The 20,936-nt window shown below is 41.9% G+C and overlaps 1 protein-coding gene across 2 annotated transcripts in view; it reads right to left on the bottom strand.

Moving 5' to 3' along the window:
• The window catches only part of LOC111147024 (muscleblind like splicing regulator 2), a 164,746-nt gene that overhangs the window by 21,655 nt on the left and 122,155 nt on the right, over positions 1-20,936 (bottom strand). The window contains exons 5-7 of one of the 2 annotated variants that reach the window (XM_022502871.1): positions 19,497-19,760; positions 12,140-12,293; positions 4,982-5,017 (exon numbers count right to left, since the gene is read on the bottom strand). In XM_022502871.1, coding sequence (XP_022358579.1) covers positions 4,982-5,017; positions 12,140-12,293; positions 19,497-19,760 — 454 coding nt within the window. The remainder of the gene's footprint in view (positions 1-4,981; positions 5,018-12,139; positions 12,294-19,496; positions 19,761-20,936) is intronic. The other variant, XM_022502872.1, reaches the window with a different exon arrangement.

The raw sequence follows: 20,936 nt of genomic DNA, 5'->3' as shown, positions 1-20,936 counted from the left end.
GAAGTGACCTTTGTGTATTTAGAATGATGAGAAAGATGGTATAGCATGGTGATTAAGATGAAGGCTTCTGGAACCAAACTGCCTAGGATTCAGTTCCAGCAAGACCATTTGTTAGGTGCTTAACTTTGGCCAACTTAGTTAAACTCTGTTTCGGTTTTACCACCTATAAAATAGAGATGACCAAGGTTGTCTTCATGAGACTGCCGTAAGGAATAAGGAAGTCTCTCTGTACATAAATACCCTCTCTCATATAATATAAAACATATGGTGTGATATATAATGTAGTATGTAATATGTCATATGAGAGAGAAACCAATAGAATAGTAACAAGTCATTTGTAAATAATAAAACTAGGTAATAGTAAAATTATTAAATACAATTTGTATATTAAGGTCCAAAGAAGTCATTGCTAGTAAACGTGTTTATTATATTTTTGTTTCCATATCTATGCCCAGAGCCAAGCAATCAGAATAATTGTTTTATAGTTCCCCAAAGTATTTGGATTTTGTCTTCGTTGAATTTCAAGCTTCAAGTCTAAGTTCAGCTGAAACTTTCATTGCCGGCACCTCCAGGAAGCCGTGAGGATAGAATTTACAGCTCTGTGGCTTGTTCGTCTTGGCTCACCAGGGGCTGACATGTAAAGGAAACTGGACTGAGGATCTGTCTTGGGATGTTCTGGTCTAACTTCTGTTGTCTATGAATGACTTGGATCTAATTACACATACCTATGAGGTTTGTACTATTTGAACTGACAGTCTAAATTGATCCAATGAACTGAAAGACTGTCAAAACTCCAGCACATTTTGTGTTAAAGACAGATCACTCCATGGAGGAAAAAGGAGGCAGAATGCTTAGCACACCCTGAGGTCTGAAATTCCTACCTCTACTTGCCAAGTCTGCTGGTGTCTGCCTTTCTATCATCCCAGACTCTGGGTCCAGCAGAACAACAGTGCGACCACAGGTCTGCAGGATCTCGGGGATAGAAGGGACTTCGGAGGTAACCTAATGCCAGGCTTCCTTTCACAAAGGAGGAAACTGAGACCTACTGCATTTAAATGACACCTCGTTCACGCAGATATGATTCCATCTGCGCTTAAAGGGTGAAATTAACAAAAGGATGATCTGTTATGTCACAGGCATCAGCAACCTCCGACTTCAGGAGCTCTGGAAAGATTTCTAAGTTCTCTTGCAGCTGCTTTGCTCTTTGAAGCTTGTTGAAATTACGTGAAACATATTACGCCTGAAAAATCTGTATTTACGACTATTTCTTTTTCTGTGGTTTTCACCAAGAGTTGCTAAAGGGTTTCTCCTCTTCATCACTTAAGTGCAATCCAGCAATTCTTACATCCGATAAACTGCAAAATGCAGGGTCTAGGATTCTCGAAGCTACGTCTGGTACCTCTTTAATAATATTTCTTTAAGTGTAATTGAAGTTAAACCTGTTAGTTCCTTTATCAACCGTAGTCTGTTCTAAAATGATGTATTTTAGCTTTTGCGTGTCCCACGATCCCTCCTCCTGCTTCCCTACACACAAACCTACACATACATGCCCACAAACTCTCCAATTATTTTTCCACCAAAGGGAACCCCCAAAATCATTAGACTGGAAGAAATATTTATGATATGTGATTAAATATTTATCATAATAATGGAATTTATCCTCAAACTCCAAAGTATTCCTTTATTTTGACTTCCTTTCCATTCTTAGGAAAGATTTCTCAGTATCAATAGTGTTTGACTTGCTGGGCGCCCAAGTGGCGCCGTCAGTCACATGTCTGACTCTTGGTTTCAGCTCAGGTCCTCATTTCAGGATCCTGAGACTGAGCCCCATGTCGGGCTCCACACTCAGCATGGAGTCTGCTAAAGTTGGTCTCTCCCTCTGCCCCTCCCTGCTGTGCACTTGCTCCCACAGGCAATCTTCCTCTCTCTCTCCCTCTCTAAAATAAATAAAGGTGTCCCACTTGCCATCATAATGAATACTACTATGTTATAGTTGTCCTCTTATGAAAGGACTTTGTCACCAAAATTCTGTCAAGAAACCACAAAAATGTGGTTCAAGAAGACAGGACTTACACATAAATATCCAAATATCTAGCTTCCTCGTAACGAACGAGCAAATGAAAGGGGTGCTTTGAACCTAGTAATGGAAGGATGCAAACTTTCTCTCATGTCTCCCATGTCTCTATCTTCCATCCCATCATTTCTTTTGACTATTCCCAGGTAAGAAATGTATTTGCTATTCTTTGTTATATCTGTTTGGAGGCTGAGTTGGCTTTCCTTAGAAGTAACCTGGCATTTTTGAGGTGGCAGGTGAAGAGCTAAAGAATTAGCAACAGTTTATATCTGCCTCTGAGAGCACACGTGGGATTGTCCTCCCCCTCCTCCTTCTTTCCTCCTTCATCACAATTCAGAGGACACGGTCAGAACTATCAGGGGGTTTCACTAGTATTCCTTCATTCAAGTGCACTCACACTCGTCTTTCCAGGGATGAAACCTACGGCCCTGGAATCACTTATTCACTTGAATGTAGAAAGTATGAATCAGCCTTTCCCTCCTGTAGAAAGCAGCGTGGAACCTACCACTGATGCCCCGACATGATCTCTCCCAATTTCTCCCATTAGCTCGGATCTTCCCTCCTGCTCACTCCCATGTCTCTATCTTTTACCAGTAAAGTTGATAAAAAAAAAAAAAATTAAGCTAAAAACAAAGCCAAAACCATTGCTCTTGTATGAAGGGCAAGCATGCATAATAATGCGTTTCTCTAGGCGAGCTCTGGCGGGTCGACGCTCACCCACCTTCATGCGCAGCTCCTGTGCCAGGAGCACAAGACTGCGAGCTGGCTGGCTGGGGTTAGGGGTACAGTCAGCCTGTGATTACAGAGTGGAAAATGGCCAATTGGTTCTCACTGAGAAACAGGACATCCACGGTCTTCCTGGCACATGCGTTAAACCAACAGAGTTAAACAGCCCTACTCAGTTATATCCAGCCTTTGTGAACTCAGCGCCCCGCACTCCTCTTCCAGCACGCCTTGGCTCTTACGCCAGAATCTGGACCAATTGTGAAGTGGGAACCAGTGACTTTGGGGGCACAAGCGACCAAGGTGAGATGTTGACAAGCATCATTCAGACCTTAAATTTGACACGAAGGCAAAAGGGGAGACTTCTAAGAGGAGAATTTTCTTTTTCCTCCCCAACAGAGATCACAGGGTCTGAATGAACTGAATCGAAATAGAGCCAGTTTTCAAGCACCCACGGGTGAGCTTTTACGATTTTTCTCTGGCAATTCACAAACCACTGGATACGTAAATGCTGTACTAAAAGGAATTGAAGCCTGTCAGGTTAATTACACAATATTAGGTACGAAAACAAACAGTGCAACACAAAACATAGCTACATCATTATTTGCAGTAAATGTTAACTCTAAATAAGTGCAACCTGTCCATAAATGCTTGCTATAAACTAATTAAAAAAATAAAATTTGATGGATAAACATGAAAAAAAAATTCTCACTGAGAATTTTTTTTTTAAATATCAGCACTCATTTAGAGTTTGGGATTTGTGAAAGAAAGCTTTAAAAGGAGCAAACCTGATTGGCTGTGGCTGTTGCTGCGAAGGGGACACTTGTTGCAGGAGTTGTTGCTGCAGAGACAGTGGCTGACGTAGCGCTGTGCATCATGGGTACTTTCAGGAGGGGAACCATGGGAGCAATGAACAGGAGGGTGTAGCATTATGGTAATAGAAGTGGTATTTTGGCATGGTGAATATCAGAGCAGCAAGCCATCATGGGTTAAACCAGCAGATGGCATGCAATCACAATGCAAAGCAAGGAAGCATGGGAGAGAAATAAAAAAGGGAAAATAGCTTATTACAAGTACAATTAAAGGAAGTTTTAAAACATAATCAGTGATTCCCAGAAAGGCCAAAGCAGACTACTTTGGTTGACGTATTTATTGACATTTTTACTTATGACAATTTATCATTCCCAATTTGGAGCCTACGGTTGTAGGTACTAATAGGTTTCTTCCAAAAATGTGAACTGTAACGTCCAAAGAAGTAAGACTATGGGATACTCGGCTTTTGTCATTCTAAAACATCCAAGGCTCAACACATAGGCCTAATTTGGGGTAGGATGGTCTCTGGAATTAACTATGGTTCAATTGAACATTTTGTCAATTAGGGACTGCTTTTTTTGAACTGAAATTGCTGGAGGTTGGGGTTTATCCTGGATTAATAAACAGTAGAGCAAAAATCGTGGCCTTGACATAAATTCTAACGTAGTTACTGCGAAACAGCCAGGCAAATTTGGCCGATGTTTATTTCTCTGTATTCTAAATGGAACACATCCATACGTCCTAAAGACAGACTTTTGTACCAAGGCACTGGATGTGTAGAGGTAACGATATGGTATTAAAATTTAACATTTAAGGGGGCCTAAGGTCCAAATAATCACCACAAATAAATTGACACTTATAATTAAAAAGGATGTTAAAACAAGGCAATTCAGACAGTTGTTTTCAAAATACATCCATTTATAATTTTTAAAAATAAATACTTCTGGGAAACTCTGATAACTCTAACACACAGCAAAGAGGAGATAAAGGCACACCACTATGAAACTTTAAAACATTGATGAAATTAGCCTGCCTTTCTGATAAAGTCAGCTTTTTATTTCCTCTTACACTAAACCGTATAAACTCTAAAGAGAAACAAAATACAGATCATTAAAAAGCAGTACTTGTGGTTTTATGTCTGGCAGTGGCTGTTCTAGCACAGTGGTTATTCTGGTCACATTAAAACGATTATTTTCTTAAATAATACAAAAGTACATCTTAAAAAAAACCTATACATTAACTCTAAAGCCAAATAAAGCCTTCAGGGCTACCATCGCCTAAAGCATTTCTACCATCTCTGAAATAAATTTCAAGCAAGTGAAGGTACTGTACATAATAGAAAAATACAAATAAAAAAAGGTTGAAACCTACCAATACTGGTAGCGGGAGTCATGCACAAAACTGACCCTGCGTGTCATGCAATGGCAGGTGGAAAAAGTGAATAAAGGGAAAGAAACAGGTTAGCGGTTTAGAGTTAACATTCAAAGTGAGATTGAAGCACAACCAGAAATCAGTAGGGTTAGTTAACACAGTCCTTAGAGTTATTCACGTTTTTAGTATAGAGACAAATATCTCTGACTTGTTGGAAGCCAATATTACTCAAAGCTCACTCCTTCGATACTTTTCACTCTTTTTACTTGGCTCCGTCGACATGATTCTTCTAAAGAATGGCATGTGACAATGTCGAGAGTGTCCTTCCTCTAAGACCTCCAAGTATTGTACAGACCTCATTGAGGTAAACCTCCAAGGTAGGAAGTGGGTATTTTACAGATGAAAAATCTGAGGCACAGTAACTACTCCAAGGTCATGCATAGTGGGGACCGAGGGTAAGGCTGGAATTCTACTCCTAAATCCAGGTCAGGGTTTGTATTCGTTGGATTACACTGACCTTATTGCATTAAACGTGTGTTTGCTTGTTTGGTTGTTTCATGTTAAAAACGATGTGAAAATCAAAACAGTAGCTAAGACTCTCTATCCTCTAAATCAAAGCCTCACGGGTCAGGTGACTTTTAGATGATTGCCTGGAAGCCCTACAGCACAGGGAGGGAGACTGATGTTCTTGTGACAGAATGACCCGGCTGTGTACATGATCTGTTTTCATCACAATAAAGGAGACTAAAGAGCGTAGAGGCAAAACCATGCAGAGCTGGGGCAGACTTAGGACCGGGCCTAGCGACTGTGTCATGGTGGCTATTAGGTGAACCCTGAGGGAGATCTTTGGCAAAACTCCTGGAAAATCTCAGGTTGGTGTCCAAGTGGCACGGGGAGGGAGGAAGATTTCAATCCCTCCAGCGGAATAGCTGCCTTCCCTGTGGTGGCCATATTAATGTACTTGAATCTGAAAACTCTGACCCTGAAGAGAAATGTTATGTGGTAAAGCACTGAAAAACTGAATTATCTACTTCCGGTTCAGTTCCTTAGGCTAAAAATCAAGGTATGCTGAGGATTACATACCTGAAGATGGGGTATCATGGAGGTGAGAGGATTCGTTTTTAATGAATGAATGAAAAGTCTCTGTAACAAATGGGTGAACCCACTTAGGGTTTTAGAACTGCCCTCTGAGATACCAGGTGAAGAATGTGAGAGGCATAGACCTGTGTTCTCTCTGCCGCACTGTCCACACCTGAGGGATACTTTCTGCCTGATCTGTATTTGGGTCAGGCTAAGTTAACCAGTCAGGGACAGAGGCTATTTAACTGGGTTATTAATGGATTCTTCAGCAAGTGTGTGCTAATGAATCCTTTACACGCACACGCACACACACACACACACACACACACACACACACACACTCCTCAAAATCCTTCTCTTTCTCCAGCCCTATCTTTCTAATCTTCATAAACAAACTTCTGGACAGTTGCCTGCTCATAAATTTTCACTTCCCTGACCCACATGCTCTTCAATCTTCTCCAAGTTGACTTCCATATTCAGGTCTCCTCCAACTGCCAATGTCCTCAAGAACTCCCTCTTTCTGTAGTCAGTAGGATCTCTTCCATCTTCATCTAATGCAAATTTGGTAACATTTAGCACTTGGCCACTCCCTCCATAATAAACCACTCTTTCCCCTTGGATTTTCTAATACCACCCCACCCCGTCCTCCCCTCCCACATACATAGACACACACACAGTCTACATCTTACATGCTGGAGTTTTTCAGGACTCAGTTCTGGTTCCTTTTCATCTACTTTGTGCTTTCTCTGGGCCTGTCATTCAATCCAGCATTTAAATACTATCTATAAGCTCAAGGCTTCCAAATTTATGCATCTACCTTCCCTCTTGAAGTTCCCTGCTCCGGCTCACCAATAAGCCAAAGCAATCCTCTTTTGAAAATGAATCTTATATTGGTCTGTCTGTACATCTCTACTGCCACTCTTCAGGTCCTGATCGCCATTATCTCTAGGCTGGGCCATGTCATGACGTCCTAACTGGTCTTTCTGCTCGCGTTCCCGTCCCCTGCCTAATCTGCTCCACTCTTCACCTTTCTAAATACAGGTCTGTTCACTTCTGTGCTGGAAATGATTCACTGCTTTTTCATTGCGTTTAGGATAAAGACCCCCTATGGTTCACTCTCTGACTATCTCCCCAGCTCCATTCCATACCCTTCTCTGAGGGCGGGCACCGTGACCCAGGCAGATTAGCCTTTCATTTCTTTGAACTGAACACATCACACTTTTGTCCTACTTTTGGGCTTCCCACAAGCTGTCCCCTGTGCCTGGAATAATCTTCGTCCCACTCTTTTCATCTTCCTGGTCTCGAGGTATGTATTAATTCTTTAGAAAACCATTCCATTGTTCTTTTACCTATCTCCATCTGCCATTTATATCAGTTTATTATTTTCAAGCTTACTGAACTCTACTCTTCCAGTCGTTGGCCTTATAAAGCATTTAAGTTATATATTTATACTGACATTTATTGGACCTCTCTCTTCCTCTTCTGTCAACTCTGGGAGGGCAGGACTCATGTCGGTCTAGGTTTCAGGGGCCCAGATTGACAGGGGATCAATCGGTTGAGTGAGGGTCCGTAGTCATCAGTGAGTGTAATGGGAGCACTTGGTTCCTAAAATGTATGAAAGTGCCCACCTTGTCAGTGACTTCATTTTAAAGAAAACCGTGGCTGGGTTCAAAGTCATCCCTATACAAATTCTGCTATTCTCTTGCATTCCAGTGTGTGTGTGGGTGGGGGGGGGTTCTTTTCTGTGTCATGGCTGCGAATGTCCCTAGGTTGCAAACCAGCACCACCAGCCTCTGTAGCCACGCTGACCTGGGAACACTGAACAAGTGACTTTAGCTTCAGTTCAGGATGTGGTTGAAATGCTTGACCAAATTCATGTGATGAGCCCCTCACCCACCGTGGTATGAAAGTGATAAAAATATTAGAAATGCATAGCTTTGGCTGTGCATGGCTGTCTGACTCCGTGTCAGATTCTGCTCCCTGTCTTTTCTGCTCTGCACCCTCTTCCTACTCCTTCAGGATTTCGCTCTGCAGCTAAAATGAACAGCTTGCAATCCCTCAAATACGTTCTGCCTAACCTAGGCTCTCTCCCACCGGCCTGGGATGCTTTTCTGCCACTGCTAAAATCTTCCTTTCAAAGTCCTAAACAAATTTCTTCTCCTTTGAACAGTTGCTTCTTTCTCAGTTTCCCTTGTCCCCACCACCCACTGCACCTGTTGATGGCCTGAACACTCTACTTTTCTCTGCACTCTCAAATAGCTTTGCAAGTGCCCCAAGGGGCCCTTAACGCTCAGCACTATATTGGTTTTTCCTAGTTCTGAACTCCTTTGTATTCTCATTACTGGATCTGGAACTCAGAACTTACTCTGTGTTCAGGAACTGTTTGCCCAACGGCGGAGGGGGGGCATAAATTTTGCTATCTTTGTACAGGTCCAGTTTCCACCAAACACGGACAAATCTTTCACCAAGGTGTGTGACAGAAAACCTTATGTAACCTTATGATTTCAGATCATTAGGCAATAATTATACTAGTGCTTTTCCTTGTTTTACTTATGCTGTGCACGCAAGATAATGAAATAAATCAAAGAGGGACTCAGTGGGTCTTTCTGTTCTGAGCAGCTGAAGCATTCCATTAAGGCACTAATTCTATCCACAGAAACTTCTCAACTGTTCTCTGCTGCGGTTGCACAAATATTTCAACTCTAAAATCTGTGAGTCAGGATTCTTTGCATATTTCCATGCATTATGTATTCACCCTGCAGCACAGACACACGGCCTCAGTTTTTCCATCTGCAAAATGCAAATAGTCATGCCTGCCACCGGCAGAACTATCTTGAAGAATAATGAGACAATGCCTATAAGAACACTTACAGTAACACGATAAACCTGTCAGAGAAATGCCGAGAATTATTACCCTGCTGTTTTTGTGTGTGTGGTTTCTGCCACTGGCCTAATGCAGCGAAGAGAAAGTATTAACTCCTAGATTAAAATAATCCCTATCAAAAAAGGAGACAAGGAAAAGTCTCACCCACTACAAACGTGCTAGGGCATCAGCCAAGGTGATAATTATTTAAGCATGGTTTTGGAGAAGAATCCCATATTTTGAACAGTGTTTCATATTCCTATCTCCACATCCCGGAGGCTGAATTCCTAAAATCCAAATTCACATGGTGTCAATGTATGATATCGTATATCATATATGATATCATATAATATCGTATGATAGCAAAACTCCACTGTGTGGAAGAGACGGCAGGTGGACTGACTGTGATGCTCACGTCACACGGTCTGCAAATACTGAGCCATTATGTCATACACCTGCAACGAATTCAATGTGATATACTAATTATACCTCAGGGCAAAAAAAAAGAAAGAAAAATTAGGGATCTTAAAAAAAACAACCCCCAGATTTTCACTATGAATGGCCTTTTAGTAAAGGTTAACCTCCGGGAGTATGTAAGATGCTCTGTGTTTCATATATATGATCATTGTTGATAGAAAGTACTTACAGAAAAATCAAACTCTGTCAGTTTAAAAATAATGGGCCCATCTTCTACCAAATTGCAAAAATGATTTTTGAACATTGTTTCTTAATTTGCAGAGATTTAAGACAACAGTGATTAACAATGAATGATTATAGTCATTACTGTTTTAAAATTGAGTTGAAAATGTGGTTTATGAGTAAGAAAGCCCAAAATAAAACTATAGCCAAAACAAACACTGAGATTTCTGTTGGGGATTTAAATGGGGGAACGATTATGCTAACTTTCTTTTGATTAAATTGTTTTCTCTTTCATCATTTAAGAAAAACGGGAAAACTTCTTAGAAGCTGAAATACCATTTCAAAGCATGAGAGCCATATAGCTGTTTACTATGATACTGATATCATGTTACAGATGGAAACACTTGTAATTCACAGAATGAAGTAGGCTAGAACCCACTTTTGGGCTCCCAAAGTCCACACAACCCTGGGCTGCCGGACACACTGGGACAGTTTTTAAAGGATCCAGCAGGGGGCGGAAGTGCACAACCACAGCAGCCCATACAGCCCCCCCCCCAGGTCCTAGATACAATCATTTCATCAACAATAATCAGGTCATTGCATAAGGGATGTTTATCCATTCTTGCTTTGGAAGTCTTTAAATGGTTTCCGGGTGAAAGATTTTTAAATGAGGATTCCTGCAGTGATTTAACAGAGCTGTCATTATTGGACTGAAGTGTTAAAAACGAGTTAGAGGCCTTCAGACTTTCACACAACTTAGGTCCAAGGTTTCAAAGGCATTGCCAGGAAATGGTAGTGAAACTGCTACCCAATCTCCAGAAACACATTTTTCCTTTTATGCTTTACCCCTCGATACATTCCTCCTACATTCTTTTCTCCTACGATACCTAGTGACGAGGTCTATGAAGTAAGACACTTAAGGAAATCATAGAAGACCTCGAGGTAAGTTAACCCACTAGAAATTATTTTACAAACATGTTACATCCAGTGGATTACAAGTACAAGTCCTGCGGTGCTATAAACCTGCTCTGAAATGTCACTGGCTAAGGCTGTAATCCACCAGGAGGGAAGCCCCAGTTAAGCACTGACATAGAGACTCACCCTACAGGTCTGTAAGTCTCCTTAAGAGAAGAGCAGAAGTGAAATATGAAAACTAAACACTAAGAACAATTTGCTTACATGACTTATATGTTTACTATAATAAATATCATTAATAAGTTTATGACTGTTTTCAAAGTATAGCTTTTATACAAAAAACACCACAGAAATATTTCTTCTACTCCCTCCTACGTTAATTCCTAATAGGCTACAGGATTTAAGGAGAAGGATAATAGACCTGAAAATTCCAACCACGTGGATTAGGACCAACAAGCTCTTTGTGATAAAATTATTGTCCATCTATATTTACCTTTGAGTCACTCCCATGGGATGACAATTTGGACTTCAAAACTAAGAACTGAATGGACAGTCTCCTCACAAAAGCCTAAGTCATTCTCTGGTTCTTTATTTTTTGAATACTAGGAAATTTTATTTATTTTGAGGCTATCATCCTGCTTCTCACGCAGACCAAGGAAGTCAAAACCATGATCCATTTAAGGTGACTCTGTGTTTGTATATGGTGTACGTAGGTCTGTGGTCAGGGAGGTGGGTAAAAAATGGGGGAGGGCTGCCATGCATTCTGCTTTTGTTTCTTCACTTCTATCTGCTGGTTTATAAGTCTGCCAAGCTCTACGGAGGACTCTGTGATGCCACGTGTGGAAGCTGGGTAGTGCCATGTCATGGGACGTTGGCTGGACTGGTCACAGGGACACTAGGTGCCGGCTCTTTGTGCCACCTTGGGAAGTCACCTCCCACTTAGGGGGCCTCAGTTTTGTCATCTGTAAAACAATCGCCTGCCTGAGGAGATCATGAAGAATCCTCTAAGCTTCGAGATTCTGTGATTAACAGAATTCATCTCTTAGTGGAATGATGCAGTTAATGGACCTTAGCGGTTACTGTTATCAGGCATTGGCTTAGAAACCGAGGATACGAGCTCTATCTACTTGTGCGCTTGGTGAAGTTGAGAAGGATGGCAAAAGAGAGAGGATGAATGTCAAATATGAGTAGAGGATTGCTTTAATTTGAATAGCTTTGTCTTTTTTTTTTCTTTTAGTGCTCGGAACAGGAATAGGAAAAAAAAAACAGGTTAGTACTTACTGGAATTACTATTTTTAGGTCATTCAGGGTTAAAGACAAATCTCAATGGTCACACAGAAAAGGTCTCGTTGACATAAACGATTTTACACAGCGTGTGTAAATGCGAGAAACCAAAAGGCCTCCCTGCTCTCTGCCTCTCACGGGTTCGGTCTGTCACTGGACCCTACAAATATTTGGCTGTAGGAGCCTAGCAGCCTTTCGCTCTCATTCCGAGCACAGTACATCTAGCTTGATAGCTCAGGACAATGACGAGTCTCAGGCTGTACTGACTGTACCTTTCCAAGCAAACTAGATGCCACCGAACAGCTTAAAGGAATGAGAAGGAAGCACATGACCGGAAGGGCACACGGACACGGACTTGGAACTGTCGGGGCACGCACCTGTCGGGATAAACGCCGCGTGCTGCTGCAGCTGCGCACTGGTGAGAGCCTGCTGGTAGTGCAAGACGCTGGGACTGAAGACCGTGCTGGCACCGTTGCTTTTTTCAAGTGCTTGTCTCTTTGGTAAGGGATGAAGAGCACCAGGAGGAAAGGCCTATAGGCAGAGAATGGGATAAGACATGTATAACTCAAAGTAACCACACCTCCAGGGTCCGCAGAGATCATCAACTACGACATTCTTTTTCAAAATGACAGCTAAGGAGATGCCTCTGCCATGCACCTTAATTTAAACAGCGGCAATGTCGGGTGAGTGAGGATTCGTTATTTGAGAGCGAAAGCATGATTTCTGTAACCCAAAACGGTGGCATCTCAACTAAGGAAAAGAAAAACTATCAAGCAACACCAACAAAATAAATAAATAAATAAAGGGAAAAAAATTTAAAAATGTTTTCAGCTTTTAAAATGAGTTAAACTACTCTAAGGGGTGGGGGGAGAAGCATTTGTGTTATCATTAATACCTATTCTCTTCGGTAACTAAATAGCAATTGCTTGGATTTAGAGGTTAATAAGAATTATAAGGAGCATTTTCCGAGGCAAGTAATTTAAATTTGCTTCACTCTTTTGCAAAAGGCATTAAAATTTGTTAGGATTAATTTATTTCACGTATTACATATGAAAATGAGATGGCTAAACACCTGATTGAATTTTCTCCATTAATTAATAATAATGATTGTCTGCAACCAATTTTACAAGTAATACAAATCTCAGATGGTTCTCTGAAAAGCTACATGCAAAGCGAAAGGTGAAAGGTCAAAGTACCAGGTCTACAGATGCTTCGAGAGGTCGCTTCATTGCTTTGGCAGTCGACTGAGTCTTTTAATAACAGGCAGCGAGCACATGATGGCAGTGGGCCAATGGGATTCAAGCGAATTAACATACAGGTAAACAGCAAGCAGAGGTGCATCATGGGAACGGCATTGCATTGTGGATAGGTGAGAAGGAAAAAAATATTCTGAATGCAATATACAACGTACAAAACACTAGGCATGCACAACAACAAAAATGTTCTCTAAAGAAATGAATATTACACCTTAAATTAGTATCGAAGCAAAAATGCATCTACTATACCTTAGTTAAAAGCATATAAGAGAGTAAAATATAGATGTTTGAAATTCAGGAAAGTTAATTAAAACAGCAGCTTGCATACACACCATAAGCATTTTTTATATTGCTTCAGAAAAAAATGCAAAACTTTCGAGGGCCATAGGACTGAAGAACTTCTGATAAGTTAGTTTTCGAATGTAAAGTAACGAGTGCGCTAAGTATAAGATCTGAGTCAAAAATAAAAGATATTATTTTCAAATTTTGTAAAAATAATTTTTAATGAAGACCTAGCCTAACAAAATGAAGTGGCAAACTGAGACAAGAAATTCAGGCAAAAAAATATTCAAACACAAGATTACTGAGGCAAAACTGTTTGAGTTTGGATCTTAATTTTTTGTCTGAATCATGTGGGTAATTGTCTCAATTCTTCTCTTCAGTCTGCTAGCATGAATCTGGCAATGAGGGAGCAGGTTCCAAACTTGAGTTTTGAAATTGAATAGTAAGTTTCTCAAATTTCCCATTCTCGATCCATTGTACTATTTCTACCGACTAACTTATCATCCATTCTGTTTTCCACTACATTTGAAATTATAATTCAATTTATCTCAATCAACTTACCGGATTACATTAAGAAAATACCATTGAAAAAGGTATTTTGTGTTCTCGGTTATCAGAATCATTTATACTTAATAATTCTGTGTGTACTTTGAGTTATAATCAGTGACCAACCCAGTTAATGAGAAGTGGAACTCTCGGCTAGAACAACAGCTAAAAATAGCAAATAGCTAAAAAAAAAATAATAATAATAATAAAAAAGTAGCAAAGAACTGCTTGAAATATTAGATGGAAAATAATATTTTTATAACCATACTTTGGGGCAGATAGTCTCATTTAAACAGCTGAAATAATAACAAAGATTGATTGAATCTTCACCACAATGAAACAATTTTCCTAATCCTTGATTATTGCTGTAAAAGATGGAAAAATTCTATGATGGAATTCTGTGAAAAAAAAAAAATCAAAGGAATAGCTCCAATGCAAATAAAAAATGAAATACCCCTTTTCTATGTGTAGCACAATAGGTAAATCCCTAAGGTTTGTGTAATCAATACAAATTGTGATATTCTAAGGTTCTGAGTTGGAACTACAGCATTTGACATAAAATGGGACAGTACTAAACTCTCAAAATGGGAAACGATGACATTTTCCTTTGCAAATCAAGGGCTTTTCATCATCATTTGATGATTCAGGATCAAAAGTACAGAGCTGACAGGAGGGAAGTTAAAGATGGGGGGCAGGGTGGGTAGTAATAAAGTGGGTAGGGAAAGGATTGAAGGCAGAGAAGAGATTTAGAACAGCCAACAGAGAAAAGTTTTGGAAGCAGTCTTGAGAGAGGCCATCAACTAATATGAAATCAGTGTTCTGAGAGTAGGATCACAACATTTTTAAAACCCAGAGAGCTCCACAATAAGAAAGCTTCGTTGTACTGGATAGTCTTTCTTCAGATATAAGTTCCCCATTACAAGACTCCCATGACCCCATGTTCATTTAAAATCTTTGGTTGCTGTAGAGCTTTTAGATTGCTAAAGAATGCAGTTCTTTAAGCTTAAATTAATCTGTGCTAACTACATAAGACTGGGCAGCCTGTTCTCCCAGAGTGCACTGAGAACACCAACCCGGAATCATTTTGGCCTCAACCTTCTAGAACTCAGTTCTCTTCTCTTTTCCAGTTCTGGGGAGTTTGAGAGCCAAAGCTACTGTTGGGCTGATTTTGTCTGCTGTGCTAACTGGAAGATTATGTCTCCAAAGGCTGGTATTGATGAACAAAATTTCAACTTAACAAAGCATCACTTAATGAAGTCTCTGAGTAGGAAAAGAAATATTAAATATTTCTCCCTAGAATATTCACCTGGAAGGTTAATATTTTTTTTTCTGATCTTAGGTTGATGAAACTTAATGTCCACAGAAATTAGAATAATCTAGAAATGTGAAAAAACTGAGAGCTTTCAGCTGAGCTGGACAGCAACGGCATCTCCTTTTCTCCCACTGCGTACTGTGGGTTATGTTTACTAGATGCATATGTCGGGTCTTTTCAAGGAAACGCTAAGGTTCTGGAGGGTTGAATATATCTATCAGTATCTTGCACACCTCATGCTTTAAAGCACATGTGTAGAGTGTATTTTTCAAAAAATCTGGATGGATTAATAATCGCATTATAATATGGTTTTGGGGCGCCTGGGTGGCTCAGTGGGCTTAGTCTCTGCCTTCAGCTCAGGTCATGATCTCAGGGTCCTGAATCACGCCCCACACCAGGCTCTCTGCTCGGCAGGGAGCCTGCTTCCTTCTCTGCCTACTTGCGATCTCTCTGTCAAGTAAACAAATAAAATCTTTAAAAAAATGATTAAAAAATATGGTTTTGTAGTACACAGACATTCTGATCTAGGAGATATATTTGGCATAGGTTTAGCTACACTGAAAGGTCCTCAGACTCAGACTAGACCCAAAAAATCACCGAGCCTGGTGGGTCTTGGGAGCTTCCGTAGGTACCTAAGCAGAGAAAGAGGTTCTCTTTAGTTGAGACTCTACTCTGTGTCAGTCACATGACATCCATTCTTGCTGGCCTCACCAACATTTTGGATCCCCTTCCCTCTCTGCACCCCCCTGAAGTTTTATGTACAAGCAGACAGGTTTTCCTTTCTCTGAGTCAAAGGACAATCCAATTGCAAGTCAAGGCATGCCAATCAAGGGCCCATGCTGGGCATTAGGGGCAAAGACCAAATCTGAGAAGCCAGAAAACCCTGACGACAGTGATCAGAGCTGCCATTTTGATGCGGAAGAAAGGGATGTGGACACATAGGATGGAATTCAAAATTCCTTTATATGTTTTCTTGGACAGTTGAAATTTCTCTAGCTGATGGCAGCTGGTCCTGTTTCCTTTTACAAAATAGGAATCTGTGTAGCTCCATTTGGAGTGTGTGAAGAAAGACTGCTTGCCTGAAGATCAGATACCCTTTGTGTGAAAATTACCAAAGAGAAGCTCTGTCTGGCTTATTTTCGCATTAAAAAAAAATCTGGTGAGGATGATGCTCAGGTTTTAAGACGTATTGTGCAAGAATCAGGCTCTAAAGGAAACAAATGTCTCCTTTTCTGGAATCAAAGCTTTAAGTGTGTTTTCAGGGTCCAATTAATCAAAAGAACGGGAAATCCCTGGACAATAATACAAACTGCATTACAGAAATTCTTTGTGTTGGGAGATGGAGCCCAGGTGAATGGAATACTAATATCTTCTGACTGCAATCAGCACTCCCATTTGTTCTTTTAAATAAGGAAATAAGAGGGTTTTTTTAGTGTATTGAGTAATCTTGCCGCTGGAGCAGGAATACTTCGACTTTATCCAGCTGCATTGAGGCTGGTTCAAACAAGCCTCTTGCTTCAACTAAAAAGACGTGACAGATTCAGTAATTTTCATGTCATTGTCAGAAAGAAGCTGGCTTTTGTCCTGAAACTATATTCCTTTGGGTTGTCTCTGAGGATGTTGGAAGATCCCCTGAAATATCAGAACTCCAAATTTGGGCACAGTATGACAGTCCCGGGAACTATGGTAACTAAATATCCTGACATCCACGGCAGTAATCTCCACGCACCTTGACAAGTACGATGTGCCAGTGTGTGGAAGGGCGCCTGGCAGGGCACACAGAGGGGTACAGGCTGGGTCTTCGAATATATCAGGTCGAGGAATGACATGTTGGGGTCAATGGTCATTTCTTCTCTTCTCCCCGTCACCCACCACTGACCTTTATGGGCTGCACTGTTCCTTTGGTGACTGAAGTGTACACTGATCGTGGATGTTCGTCTGGGTGGCGTCTCATAAACCAGCAGATACAATCAAGGCGCAGAGAAATTCAGGGCTCAGTTCTCCGGTCACGATTAGTACCAGCGGTTTGTTCTGGCAACAGGTATTGGAGGTATAGGAACTAATTTTTTTTCATACCCCCAGAATCTCATCTCCTACCCCACTGACCAGCACTGGCTATTGTGACTCAGACTGAGCCAATCATGGCATGCTATTATTCTAACCATGAGGACAGCCACCAGAATAATCTTTGTTTTTTTTTTTTTTTTTCAGAATAATCTTTAACTGCTCTTTAGTTGTTTTTTTTTTTCTCATTAGAACTGCTGTCGAAGATGCTGTTTTCTCTCCTGTCAGAAAAGAGAAGAATGTGTCCCCACAGGAGTCTAGACCCATGGTCACTGTTGCATTGAAGAACCTGGTCTTAGAAGATAGAGCTGATATGCCAAGGGAAGCAGAAAAGAGGAAAAAAAAAAAAGAGCGAGTGGGAGATCTACTGATTGTCCAGTTTCTGGAACAGGTGCCCCTAATCTCTATTCGACTTCCCTTTGGAGAGCACCACATGAAGTCTAACTTTTTAATTTAAGCTACTTCAGTTGGGTTTTTGTCTCTTGCAGCTGGAGTCCTGACTAGCCTTGGGGACATACCCTTGGTACCCAGTTATGATTTATAATGTCAGCGCAGTGGAAAAAATGTGCCTAACAATCACCTAATTTAGGCTAGCCTAAAATAATGATTACAGCGGAAACAGTTTTATTTCTTATAGGATGAGGTCTTCACTAACAGGATGGGGAGACAGATTCCACATTGGAGAAATGTACAAAAGACCTCCCTCGCTTGCTAAAAGTGTTCCTTTCTCATCAGCATTAAGTAAGCGATTTACTCCTTTGTATTCTCAATACCGGATCTGGAACCCAGAACTTACTATGTGTTCAAGGTCCACCTGCACACACCCCCCCTCCAGCTCTACTCTCAATTACAATCAGTTTTGCCAACTGCTCTTTTAACTACAACAAAAAAGAGGGAGAATTTCTCTGTATTGTAGTTAGAAGATTGCGTTTTAAAGTGTATCTTTCATCTCTGAAGTCCTATCTGTTTCTTCTAAGGAAGGACTGCCCACTGGGTCCCCGCTGGACCCCATCGTGCATTTTCATCATCACTGAGGAGCACTGTTACTCTCACTTACTCAACTCCAAGCTCCTCAAGGGCAAGAAAATCTGCTTAATTTCTGGATGCTCCAATGCATGTTAACTCTCATCACGTGTTTTGAATGAATGAATGAATGCACAGTGTCTATCCAATAGTATAATAGGCTTCTGATAAGCCAGCGATCTCAACTAATGCTAATTAGCAATTTCTACAACCTAGTGTGATGGTTCACAAACTGTGCTGCACACTGGAATCCTATGAGCCTTTTCAGAAAAGGCCACTGCCCAGGCCACACCCAGACCAGTAAAATAAGAAACTCTGGGGGAAGGGGCGGATATTGAAACCTTTCAAGACCCTTCAGGTAATTCCAGAATATAGCCAAGTTTGAGAACCAGGGTTCTAGGCAGGTGCTTGTCCACTGTTAACGTGTATACAAAACACCTGAGGATATTTTAAAATTGGAATTCTAATCCCAAAGGGCTTGGGTGGGGCTGAGGGGCTGTAACAGATTCCCCAGGGATGAGGAGGAAGACGAGGAGGAGGAAATGTAGGAGGAGCAGCAGGAGGAAAACATGGAGGAGGCAGAGGAGGAGCGGGAGCGAAGAGGAGGGGAGGAGGTGGTGGCAGCTGGTTTCTAAGGGACCTTACAGTGACTCAGGAGGCGGGGCTGGGTTACAGCCCCCCGCCCCCACCCCCTCCCCTTTTTTAAAGCACCAGTCGGTAGAGCTCCATTTTCATCTGTTTCCTTTCCTGACTTCATGTTCTGCACACAATTTCACTTAGGGGGAGAAAGTTTGAAGGAAAGCGGGGGAAACAGGAGCGGGTTGAGCCAGTCACCGCCGGTCACCTGTTGCTGGCCGCTGCGGTCCGCGGCAGGGCTCAGCCATCCTTCCCTCGCCGGGGCGGCCCGGGGCCCCCCTTCCCGGTGGCTCCACCCGGAGGAGGAGGGGGAGGAGAAGGGGGAGGAGCAGCAGCCCTGGGAGGGCTCGCTACGGGGCGGGGTGGGTGCTGGCGGCTCGCGGGGGTGCCCTGCGCCTGAGGGATTTACTTATTGTGCTGAAGAAGGGAAGGAGGGGGGGGGAACAAAACCAAAACAAACCGGGGAAAACACCAACAGAACTTAGGCAGCGGAGCAGCGGGGATGGCAGCCTTCCCTAGTTCCCGGCGGCGGGGAGAGCGTCGGCATCCCGCGGGGCGCCCCGCGGCTCCCCGGGCCCGGCGCAGGAAGGTGCGCGGTGGGCGCGCCCCACTTACCATGACTGTGGCCGCGGCCGCGGCTGCCTGGGCGGCCACCGCCGCTTGGTTGGCTTGGTGCTGCGCAGCTTTGATTTTGGCCTGCAAGTGTGCAGGAGGGTGAAAATATTTGCATTTCTCCCTCATGCAACGCCCCTTTATGTAATCCATACAAACGGTTACGGTGTTGTCGTTTGTGTCGATCATGGTGCTGTCTGCGGGGTGTGCAAAGCGGCAGTCGGTCTCCCCCCGGGCACAGTTTCCTCGCTGGAACTCCCTGCATACCTAGGACACGGAGGGGCGAGAAGAGCGCAAGATGCAGAAGGACGCCTGAGGGCCGCCGGCGCAGCCATTTATGTTTAAAATAATTTTTTTTTTAAAAAAAGAAATAAATGCTTTTCCTTTCTTTTCATGGTGGCTTTTGTGCCATTTCGATACAAAATCTGATTGTCAGGGACTCAACCAGGATCAAACTGATGAGTTTGGCTGCGACCTCTTTTCTGAAGTGAAACTCTGGATTGAGAAAGTAAGTCGAAAGTCTGCAGCTGGGCTAAAATCACGAAAATCAACAAAGACTCCCTTTATCTCTGGGTAGTGTGCATATCTCTGTATCTACTTTACAATAATTAGGACACAATGTATGTGTATATGTATCTATATATAGTATGGAATTTGGACATGTATGTCCATATCCAAATCTCCTCCTGTGCTGAGGACTCTGGGACGCCATGGGCTTGCGGTATCACAGACCAAGCCCCTCGGGCGCGGCTGTGCAACTCCAGACAGAACTGGGGGAAACAGACTTGTTCCTCCTCTGAAGATGGGCAGTGGGTGGGGTGGAACTAAATACCCCTGTTTCCCTCTAGGTCTCCCCTGCTCTACAAAGATAACTTACACTTACAGTCGTTAAGTCAGAACTATTGGACCTAAGACATTGAAACTTGCATTTAAAGCCACTCTGTTATTGTTTTTGACAGCACAGACAGAAAGGAAATATAAAAAGGAGAGAAATAAGTGGAGGAGAGTAGGAACAGTTTGAAATGATGTGTTGCTGTTGCTTTTATAGTCCTTAATCCTTAGTTATCCTGGAGTCTTACGTACTAGAATGTTCCATCCTCTACGGATACTGGTGGATCAAAAGTTTACCATGTAAAGAAAGTTTTGTTTAGAATTTAAGGAGTATTCTTAATTCTGCCCTGAATGTCAACAACATAAGATGACATGGAAAATAAATAGACAAGATAATTATATTTATAAAATATCAGTAGCAGGGCAGAACTAATAGTAAAATTGTAAGTTATTTCCCTTTTAGGCTCTCGTTCCGAAGTCAATATGTTGAAGTGGTGGTTGGTATCTTGACCATCAGTGACGTCATATGAAGTGTCAATAACGTGACAGACGAGCCCCGTGCAAATCAAAGGGGCTTTCAAAATACAGTTTCACTGACCAGTGGTCAAGAGA

The sequence above is a fragment of the Enhydra lutris genome, unplaced genomic scaffold (genome assembly GCF_002288905.1).
Source record: "Enhydra lutris kenyoni isolate GAN:26980312 unplaced genomic scaffold, ASM228890v2 scaffoldscaffold15, whole genome shotgun sequence".
In the NCBI taxonomy this organism is placed as follows: Eukaryota; Metazoa; Chordata; class Mammalia; order Carnivora; family Mustelidae; genus Enhydra; species Enhydra lutris.
The sequence above is the reverse complement of the archived record's forward strand: the minus strand, read 5'-3'. Positions and strand labels throughout refer to the sequence as shown.